At 36.5% G+C, this 11,942-nt stretch overlaps 1 protein-coding gene across 1 annotated transcript; it reads left to right on the top strand.

Moving 5' to 3' along the window:
- Window positions 1–1,285: 1,285 nt before the first annotated feature.
- On the top strand, window positions 1,286–3,604 carry LOC131155778 (pentatricopeptide repeat-containing protein At1g31790). Its single transcript, XM_058109173.1, has 2 exons — window positions 1,286–2,974; window positions 3,102–3,604. Exon 1 carries the CDS (start codon window positions 1,360–1,362, stop codon window positions 2,662–2,664), a length of 1,305 nt encoding a protein of 434 aa, XP_057965156.1. The 5' UTR covers window positions 1,286–1,359; the 3' UTR covers window positions 2,665–2,974; window positions 3,102–3,604.
- Window positions 3,605–11,942: the final 8,338 nt, after the last annotated feature.

Raw genomic sequence — 11,942 nt, forward strand, 5'->3', positions numbered from 1 at the left:
TTCATTTTTATTTAACTAGGTGTCAATTTTTAAGTATATAAAATTAGATTCGTAAATATCTATCAATATCTTCTAATTTTTTTTTAAAAATGTTTGTAAATATCAAGTTCTTTTGATTAATACTCCAATTTTACGATAATAGTTTGTAATTATGAATAAATAATTCTAAAAATTCAAATTTTATAAATTAAATAGGAATATTTTAAAAAATTAACTCCTTGAGATTTAAATAATTTATGCTCCAACGAAAAGAACGTTTTACAAAAAATACTTATCTACAAAAATATTTATCTAAAACTAATTTTATCTATTATAACTATTGTTAATATATTTATTTGTAAAGAATACTTATTTTTTTGAATTTTTTTTTCAAATAATTACTAATTCAATTGTCGAAAAAATTGAGTACATTCAAAAGCCTTCCTTGGAAAATATTTTATAATTTTTTTACAATTATAAATTAAAACACATTTTGCATTATTAACGTTGAATTAAAATATTTTGTTTTTTTAATTGATTATAAAACATTTTTTATTTTACATATATATATATATATATATATATCTCTCTCTCTCTCTCTCTCTCTCTCTCTCTCTCTCTCTCTCTTGCAGGAGGAATTAATTGGAGTTGTGGGGTTCGGGAGTGTCTTTCACGAGATCAGGTGTTCAAACCCTTCCGAGCTCGTTTCCGCTCCTGGACTCCTGAATTTACCCTCCCTTTGGAGTTGTGGGGTCAACTTTAAGGGGCGCAGGATTAGTCACGTGGACCGTAAAACAGACGCGTGGATACCCGGTGCGTATTCCAAATTAATTGGATAAAGTAAGTCTCGTAATTTGGTCCCGTGAGATTTACTCTATCACGCGTCACCAACTGAAGCGTTAGACCTTTAAATCTCGCAGTTTAGTGTTGCGAGATTACGTGAGCATTAGTTTGAGAAATTTTTTCCCAATTAGAGTTTTATTTAATATTTTATTTTATTTTAATAATAAAACGAAAAAAAACCCTATAAATAGATGCCTAACTCCAAGGTATATGTTCTAAAAAACTCAATTAAATAAATGTCTATCACTAAAATACATGCATTAATTAACTTTGATAATATAATATTAAAATAAACTAATACAAGATATATTGGATATATGTGTCAAAACTAATATAATTTCATTATATGTATGAAAAAACAATTAAAATTTATTTTATTTAATTAAAATACACGCAGATGGTGAAATTATGTTGCTTCTTATGTGTACGTATCTTACATTTTCACGTTAACTTGCCTCCCGAGGTTGCGGGCCAGCTCTTTGGACTCTGTAGCTCTTCTCCTTTGAAAAATGATGAAAATCACATCACCACCTTCTCATGATTATTACAAACATGTGCTCTACATCGACCATGCACACGGTTCTTCCAACAAGAGTACCGCATATCAATTTTAAGCGCACTCCCTCAACCCCAAACGCTTCCTCTGAAATCCGGCTGCTGCTGCAGAGGCCCAAACGAGTAGAACCAATCAAGCCTCCCATCAGTAATCGGAAAAAGAAGAACGAGAATTTCATTGCCCCCACCACCACCATCAGCAGCAGCATCGGCAGCGCAACCGCCACCCGTGGTAGAAGCACCACTTCTGACGTCTTGCGCTTGATGGATGGCCTTCGCCTTCCCATACCCCCAGATATGTACGCCTCTCTCATTAAAGAGTGCATGGACACGCGCGACGCCGCCGGAGCTGCTGAGTTGCATGCCCACATCGTCCAGAGCGGCGTTGTCCCTTGTTTGCCACTGCTCAACCGGCTTTTGCTAATGCACGTCGGTTGCGGTCGTTCGGAGGCTGCCCGCCAGCTGTTTGATCAAATGTCTCAAAGGAGTTCTATTTCTTGGACTATCGTGATTGCGGATTCTGCGCACGAGGGCCGCTTCGAAGAGGCTATTGGTTTGTTCCAGGAAATGCTGCAGCACCACGGCAACATGCTGGTGATCCCACCTTGGATCCTAGTCTGCCTTCTGAAGGCTTGCGTCCACACCGTGAACGTGGCACTGGGAAAGCAGGTTCATGGATGGTTGTTGAAGGCTGGCTATACTAGAAATTTGTTCTTGAGCACCTCTTTGATGAACTTCTATGGAAAATGCAGATGCTTACCAAGTGCCAACTTCGTCTTTGACCATATGAATTGTCATGATACTGTGGTTTGGACGACCTCAATTGTCAACAACTGCAGGGAGGAGCATTTTGAGGAGGTTCTTAATGCCTTTAATGACATGGGGAGAGCAGGGGTAAGGAAGAATGGCTATACATTCTCCAGTGTTCTCAAGGCTTGTGGCCGGATGAAGGATGATGGAAGGTGCGGTAGGCAGGTCCATGCTGATGCTATCAAACATGGAGTGGACTTTGGTAGCTTTGTGCAATGTGGGTTGATTGATATGTATGGAAAATGCGGGCTCGTGGGAGATGCTGAAAGGTTGTTTGAGATGATATGTGACAAGAAAAACACTGCATGTTGGAATGCCATGCTCACTGCTTACATATGGAACGGTTTCTGCATTGAGGCCCTAAAATTCTTGTATCACATGAAGGCTGTGGGTGTGCAACCCCAAGAGTCACTGATCAATGAAGTGAGGATTGCTTGTGGGAGCAGATCCTTTGAGAAAAAAGAATTGATGGAATAAGTGGTTAATATATATATATATATATATATATATATATATGTATGCTCTTGGATTCGAATGCTGATGAATCTTCAGCTCCCTGCTTATTACATGCTTAGAATCTTGTTACCTAACAGCATTCAGCAAAAGCCTTTGTATTTGAAGGCTGTGATTTATTCCTTGTCTCAGTTTCAGGCCTTCATTTCAGTATTCTGAGTCAATATCTTAGAATCAGCATGCAACTGTAGCAACTAGAAGATTAAGGTTGAAGTTTTGAGCTGCAGCTCCAAAGTGCAGGGCTGGCCAATGTTACAGCTAATATTTGATCCAGGTTATTTTATGAGCCAGTTCCTCTCAGCTATCTTTGACTTCCTTTTACACTGATGCTGCTAATGTTGAAGGAGTGGGGACATGCCTATTGCTGACAAATGGTTGCTTTTGCTTGTTTGTCACTGCAGTTGGTCATTGCCATGGTCTTTATGATGCAAACTTAGTATGATTTGAACTTCTTGTTCATATCAATTCTCTAATGACATCTTTTGTTCGAATCAAGCAGCAATTATTGGAAATTTCTTGTTCGAGGAGAACTTCTTGATGTTTGGGCAGGGGTAAACCTGGAAGGAGCTGCTAAATGGATGTTTCTGCTGGTAATGTATATGGCTGTTCAAGTATTGTGGAGGTTGGTTGTACATTTTCATTACTGTTTGCTTCTACTGCATAGCTAAACTGAATGAATGCTCATTGATGATGTAACTGACAAAGACTAAAATCTGTTCTTCGGTCCCCACCTTAAGGCTTTAGATTGAGTGTTTTCTTAGTACAGTGGACAGGGGATAATCTATCCTAATTATTGCTACTGTGAATTAAATTTGATTTCTTGCAATTATTATTTAGAAATTACTGCAAGGGGCTTTATTTGCCCTTAACATTTAATTCACCAAATTTTCAGATGGCATGTAATTTTGACTGACTGGTTATTATTAATATTTCTGTTATTGTTGCCATCAATTACCACTCGTGGAACTTCTAAAGATGATAGCTCTCTCCTACTACTAGTTCATTTACTTCACTATATTCTAGTTCCTCTATTTGACCTTCACTAATCAACCTCCTTTGCACACTTCTTGACAAATTTACTCAGGCAACCTTGTTTAATCAGCACCTCAATCTTGTTCTTCAGATTCCATGAATGTTGTGCCTGTGATATCAATGGAGTCATTTCTTAGTGCGTTAGTGGAGGTTTTCAAGGGGTCAAGCCATCTTATAAATTCCTTCCCTTTGACTTGTGTCAGAAAATGACCATAGGAGGTATTAAGGAGTGTGTAATGCTGATACCTCTCAGGGGGCTGAAACTGCACTGTGTCTAGTTGTCTTCGCTTTTTGAGTGTCCCTTTGCTTACCTCCAAGTGGACTTCTTCCACTTTTGCTTGTTCTTTTCTCTTCTACTCATGATTTTAATTAGTGGTAGTGGGTAGCCTAGCATAAAGGTAATAGGTGCAGTGGGAAGGAAGCAGGACTAACCCTAAGCATATTCATACATTTGCATTAATCATGTGTGATAAATTAAGTAAGTTGATGAAACAAATACATTATATACTCAAATAAGTTGATGAAACAAAATTCATTATATAATCCATTAATCTATTAGGCACATAGGACATATAGCAAATTAAACAAGTTATATTATTTTATAAGTTAAAGTAACAGAAGATCTAATAAATTTGGACCAACAAGTTACTTGTATAACCTAAACTAAGCTTCAGAGTTCTACAATTATAATAGTAAAATTTATTGTTAAAAGTAAGATGTTGTAAAGTTAAAGATGAAGGAGAGAAGAAGAGAAGGAGAGGAGAGAAGGGGAGAAGAAGAGAAAAAGAGAGGAAAGAACTGAGTGGCAGTTTCCCGCGTATGCACTATGCAGGGTCTGGGGAAGGGGCGGACCACAATGGGTCTATAGTACTCTTGTATATTATTAATAATAATAAATTCTTAAGAACAAAAATACCTTATCAAAACAACCTAATTATTAAAATAACATATTCTCTTCTAACAAACCCCCCCTACCCCCCTCTCAAGCTGGAGGTGTATAAATATCACCTAATGCCAGCTTGTAAAGAACATTAGACAAGGCGGGCTTAAATAAAGGCTTCATAAAAACATGGCCTAACTGATCGACAGATTTCACAAAGGGAGTCCTCACAACCTTCTTCAACACAAAATGATAATCAACTTCTATGTGCTTTTTCCTCTCATGAAACACTGGTTTGCTAGCAATATACATGGCAACTTGATTATCAAAAAATACATCTACTGGCTTCGTTACCAAGAATTTTGTCTGTGACATAAGAGACTTCAGCCACATAAGCTTACTCATAGTTTGAGCCATAGCTCAATACTCCGCTTCAACACTAGATCTTGCTACAGTAGTTTGCTTCTTGCTATGCCAAGTAATAGGATTACCTCCCACAAACATACAATATGCAGTAGCAGTCCTTCGGTCATCAACAGATCTAGCTCAATTTGCATCAGTGTATCCCACAATCTCAAAATTTCTATAAAATTTAGATATCAAACCTTTAACAAGAGAGCCTTTAAGGTACGACAGAATCCTACAAATAGCATCCCAATATGGTTGTTTGGAATTTTCCATAAACTTACTCACCACACCCACTGCAAAAGATATGTCTGATAGTCAAGTAGATCAGCTTGCCAACCAACTGCCTATATCGACGTTTGTCTTCAAAGTTTGGTCCAACATTGCTAGAAAGCTTCACATTGGGATCCATATGAGTATCAATTGGTTTAGCTCCCAACAAACCGGTCTCAGTTAGCAAGTCCAACATATATTTTCGTTGAGATAGATTCAACCTTTTCCTATACCGTACAATCTTAATACCAAGAAAGTAATGTAGAAGACCCAAGTTCTTGATTTGAAATTTTTCTTCAAGCCACTGCTTAACACTTGCAATTCAACTATGGTCATTGGTAGTGATGATGATATCATCAAAATAAATTACTAAAAGTACCACATTTCTCTTCGTTTTGCTGACAAAAACCGAATGATTATAGTAGCACTAGGTAAAATCAAATGCAGAAACTATAACACTAAATTCTTCAAACCAAGATTGAGGAGACTATTTAAGACCATAAATGGCCTTGTGCAACCTACAATACTTTACCATCCTCCCCTTGAGCAACATACCCAGGAAGCTGCTCCATGTATACCTCCTTTTGCAAATCTCTGTACAATAAAACATTCTTCACATCCAACTAATGTAAGGGCCTATCAAAATGAACTGCCAATGAGATCAATACACGGACATAATTTAATTGGACAATTGGAGAGGCCTCAAAATAATACATTCCATACATTCGCGTGTACACCTTGGCAACCTATTGTGTAACACCCCGACCCCAAGGGGCCTGGGATATTAACTTTTTACTACTAATTTATAGCGGAAGCAAATAAACTCAATTATTATCAAACCAGAGCGCTAATATTCCATATTACAATCATTTATTTCAAAAGAAGAAAAATTACACAAACATAAATATCTGAAACCATAATAATATTTCTAATCAATCTTTATTTTTCTAATCCCCACCCGCATGCTTGCTAAGCCTGATTTCTGACACGTCCTTCAGAGTTATCTGAAATAAAATATGATTGGGGTGAGACGATGCTCAGCAAGTAAATAAGATTATTATTAGTGTGTGGCTAAAATGAGCTTTTAAAGAATTTCGTAAAACAATATTTAATACTATAACTTCAAGACTGCTTTTAGAATAAATATAAATTTAAAAATTTCTGCATAAAACTTTTGTCATCAATTTCAAACGTAAATTTTTATAATCATATATTATAATTGCTAAATTAAACTTTTAACTTTAAAATTATAAAAATATTTAATGATAAACATACATATACTTTTCCTTGTACGTTTTCCTTAGATCGTCATTTAAGCACCAGAATGACCCTTTTCACGTAAACTTATACTTTTCCTTCAAATCATCAGTAACTTGTACATGTAATTAAATATGTATAAACATATATTATAAAAACCACCCTTAGGCCTGTTTGCCGTAAGTCATGTTTACCCCCATGACTGGGTTGTGCGGTCCGAAGACTAGACTTAGCTGGCTGGCCGACCAAACTAAATCAACGTACATAAACTTTAAGTGAGATTTTCCTTATTAAGTCCTGGTCCGGAACCAGGTGTGCACTCAGGAGAAATCCACTAACATAAATAACCACTCTGTAAACAGTGTGGGTGCACTCTGATCCGTATAAACTTTAAGTTGCGGTACCGAGCATCTGTAACTTTGAACTTTCGTTGCCATAAGGGGTTTTAAAATCATCTTATTATAATTTATGCAATTTAAAATAATATCGTGAAAATCTCATCTTTACTCATATTTTCATAAAAAATGTAACGTAAAAATAAACTCATGCCACACAAGTTTTGTGTTAAAAATATATATAATTTTATTTTTGAATAGAAATAAATGCTGAAAATTTACCCGAGGGGATTAGAATATTTCTTAACCCAAATATAGATGCAAGTATATTAAAGATAGAACTGGTATAATTAAATACGCGTAAAAATAAACTCACGGAAATTTTGTGGAACTTATTAACATAATTGAAATTTACTTATAAAGTAAACTCGGGTATGAATTTTAAATAAAAAAAAACCAACATAATCAAAATTTACTTACCTTCTTCCTTACGAGCACTGTAACTATCTCTAAGAAATGAGATCGGAAAGAGTGGGTGATTGAGAATTTACTCAAAAATTCTCTCTCCACCACAATTTCTTTCACTCACTAATTCTTCTCTTCCTTGGAAAATTGTTGTGAAAAATGAAGGTTGAGAGCTCCCTATTTATAGGAAAATTTTGGGAAAGAAATGAAATTTATAAAAATGTGGGGAGATGGGTGAAATTATAATTTTTAAAAATTAAAGAATGGGCAAGGTATGGGTTGTGTATGGGATAGGGATGGAGGCCATGTGGGAGTGCTTGCCACCATTCCCACCAAATAATTTTTTTAATTAATCACTTACCTAATTAATTAGTCAATTAGTTAATTAATTATTTTATTATTTTATTATTTTTCTTAATCATTATTATCATTATTATTATCATTGTTTTTACTTTTAAACTATTTTTAGTATTTATTTATTTTATTATTTATTTTTGAATAAGAATTAAATTTGAATTTTGAAAACTCATGTAGGCCTCACATGGTCTTGTGGGCCCCACACAACTTCGAGACCCGAATGGATCCTACGTAACTCGAATAACTCTTATACGATTTTATGCATCCTACATAACTTTGAAACTCGTGTAAACCTCCATACGGCTTTGGGACTCATGTGGGCCTCACACAGTCTTGTGGGCCCCGCATACGATACCTATATGATTATTATTTTATCATATATTTCTACAAATTATATTAGTCAAAACATTATTTTATGTACTTATTTACGTATATAAACAGTGTCTTGTGGCTCCGGGACTCATGTGGACCCCACATAGTCTTGTGGGCTCCACATATGATACCTATATTATTATCATCTTATTACGTATTTCTACAAATTATGTCTGTCAAAACACTATTTTATGTATATATACTTATTTACGTGTACAAACAGTGTCTATCCTGTTTATCCTATGAAATTCCATTTTGACCAGGCCGACCTCCAGGGAGCGACTGAGCCGCAATGGTCTCTAAGCACTCGCTAAGATAAGGTCTTTCTTAGGCATCAAACATGGAATCAAGGATCCTACAGAAAACACTTCTGTATTGATATTAACTTAATGACTATTTTTATTATTTTATTATTATTGTACTTTAATCATATATATATATTTTTGGGTCATCACATATTGAGCCTTATATTGTTCAATAGAGCTGTTAGGAAGATATTTGATGGTGTAGATCCAATGACACTTCACCAAATCTAACCAGGAGGAAGGTCCTTCAAATCTCATGCCCCTCAAGTGGTCAAGGCATCCATTTTTATATCCATTGCATGCTTCTGCCAAGGTTAGCAAGGGCTTCAACATGTGAGGCAAGGATAGAATTGAGGAAATAGACAAGGCAAAAGAACGCATAGGACTAGTAAGGTGTAGAACTAAAACATAATCAACAATAGGGTAAGCAACTAAGGATTTCTAAGCACACCTTTTTGGTGAGCAATGGGCAAATCCAATTCACATTGGATGGATCTCTGTAACTAGGGTTTGAAACAGTGGTGGGCCGGGGAGGTTTTTGCATGGTGGTAGTGATGTCTATGTTTGCTTTCCATCATTCATAAGTCATAACCTTCAATTGTTTCTATGGATCAATAACAAATGGATTTGGAAGAAGGGTAGAAGCTTTCTTGATAGGGGTAAGGGTAGGAGCAGGAGGATCGACACAAGAGGGGGGACCATAAATCACTGATGGAATCAAAATAGATTCATCCAAAGAGGATCCAACACTGGAAAAATAGGGTGCCCCCTCAAAAAGATGATATAAGCACTAACATATTTCCTATTAGTGCAGGGATCATAACATTTGTATCCTCTCTGAGTTCTCGAGTACCCAACTAAAAAAAGATGATATAAGCACTAACATATTTCCTATTAGTGTGGGGATCATAACATCTATATCCTCTCTGAGTTCTTGAGTACCCAACAAAGACACATTTAACAACATGAGGAGAGAACTTGTCTTGACTAGTATGTGAAACATGAACAAAATATGTGGACCCAAAGACATGGGGCACAATGGAAAACATGGATGTTTCTACGTACATGATGAAGAAGGGAATTTGTCCCCCTAGAACACTTAAGGGCATCCTATTGAGCGAAAAGCAGGCTGTAAGAAGAGCATCGATCCAAAAGGTTTTAGGAACATGCATATGAAGGAAGGAGTAGAGAGTGTGCAATGTCAAGTAAATGTATGTTTTTTTTGTGGAAAAGCAGGCTGTAAGAAGAGCATCGATCCAAAAGGTTTTAAGAACATGTATATGAAGGAAGGAGTAGAGAGCGTATGTCAAGTAAATGTATGTTTTTTTGTGGAAAAGCAGGCTGTAAGAAGAGCATCGATCCAAAAGGTTTTAGGAACATGCATATGAAGGAAGGAGTAGAGAGCGTGCTATGTCAAGTAATGTATGTTTTTTTCCTTAGCTACTCTATTCTACTAAGGGTATTGCATACATGATGTTTGATGAATAATCCCTTTGGCCAAGAAAAAAGATTGAAGCTCATTTTGAACAAATTCAAGTGCATTATTGAGTTTTTATTTCTTGATAGAATTCCGTAAATACATTAAAAAATTCAAACCTATCTTTAACAAATAGATCTAGGTCATAACAAAAAATAATCTGCAAAGGATGCAAAATATTGATGACTAGTCAAATTTTTGACTCTACATGGATCCCAAATATTTGAATGAATAAGAGACAATAATGAATTACCACTAGACTCAACTCTAGATGGAAAAGATGTCCTAATGCTTTCCCAGCTGACACGTAGAACACTCAAAATGAGAAATGGACTTGAACATTGGAAAAAACTTGTAATTTTTGAAGGGATGGATGACCCAAATGAGCATGCCACTGAGAAACTCCATGAGTAGAAATTGAGGAATCCGTATGACAAAAATTGAACTCACCATGATCACCATTGAAATAGTATAGGCCATCCTTCTCAAGCCCTGCCCTAATCTTCTTCTTCTTCTGGAGATCCTAAATAACACAATGAGAAGGAAAGGTGGTCATCAAACAGTCATGAGACTTAGTTAATTGACTAACATTGATGAAAGAGGAATATAAGAAATTGAGAGAAAATTGCTAGAACTAGAAACCAGTATGTAATTGAACCATCATCAAGAGTAACCCTAGAGTGCAAAGTTGTGGGTTCAAGGACTCAAACAAATTAGGACTACCTGTCATATGAGGGGAGGTACTAGAATCTATAACCTCAGGTGAGAAGGATGAAGAAGCAACAAGCCCGGTTGTTCCTGAATAGGCCACAATAGCACTAAATGTAAAAGACTGAGTTTGGAGTTGTTGAACCATGCAAAAAAGATTGTTAAACTCCTCTCGAGCAATGGTGGATGGTGTACTCAACTCCCCCGGTGGAGTGGCTAGGTGCGTTTGAAGCGTCAATAGTAGAATCGCCTTTCGCAAGAGACTCATTGGCCCAAGCTAGTTTCCCAAGGAGATCCCAACAACGATTAATGGTATGATTTTCCTTGCCACAATGTGTGCAACTGCGAGATTGCCATGACAAACTCCTTGTCGTATTACAGAACTGCTACCACAACCACAATTCAAACCTCATCCTCGCCTCCAAAACTTTCCCTACTGCAGTTAGACGTAATGTCCATGGTTGACTTATTGCAGGAAGGAGCTTGAGTAGTCAGGCAGCACACACTAACACAAACAGTACTTTCAGGATTTTTTTTTAAAAAAAAAAAAGAAGAAAGAAAAAAAGCCAGAACTTACAACACTTCTAACTCTCCAAAATCCAGAAAATCCAGAACATCAAGGGGCAGCTATGACTACAGAACTGAATTTACGATATCCTACGAGAAATTACTTAAGCCCCAAGAACAGGGCAGACCACAGCAAAGTACCGCAGGCATTTAATAAACAAGCTGGCAGCAGCTCCAGGCATTACAGCTGGTAGCAACTGGAAACAAATGCAGAGAAGAACAGGAAATCAATATTTGAACACTAATCAAAACCAAATAGAAAACAGTACAAGATTGCGAGCAATCAATCATGAACACACGTTGTCAAAGCAGCATCATCAGCAAACCACAAACACAGTGACAGAGGAACAGCAGCAGCAGCCACAGCTCACAAGGAACAGAGTATAACTGAGTTCACATCATCCAATCACCATGAAAACACACAGCTTCCTGCCAAGGATGCTGCACGACCTAACACATAGGGAGGGTGTCCTTAAATGATTCTCAAACCAACCATAAAATCATATTTTGAGGATTGGTTAGGGGAGGACAAGGGGTAAAAAAAAAAAAAAAAAAAAAAGAAGGAAAAACTGAGTATCAGAACCGATTCAGAAAAATCATATTTGAAGGAGATTAATGCTTTGATACCATTGTGTAAAGTTAGAGATGGAGGAGAGGAGAAGAGAAGGATAGAAGAGAAGAGGAGAAGACGAGAAAATGAGAGGAAAGAACTAAGCGGCAGTTACCTGGAGTTTGCGTACAGCTCCAGGTCTGCCCTCATATATATTATTAATAAGAGTAAAGTCTTGAGGACGAAAACTACCCCATTA

This window comes from Malania oleifera, chromosome 5 (genome assembly GCF_029873635.1).
Source record: "Malania oleifera isolate guangnan ecotype guangnan chromosome 5, ASM2987363v1, whole genome shotgun sequence".
Classification (NCBI taxonomy): domain Eukaryota; kingdom Viridiplantae; phylum Streptophyta; class Magnoliopsida; order Santalales; family Ximeniaceae; genus Malania; species Malania oleifera.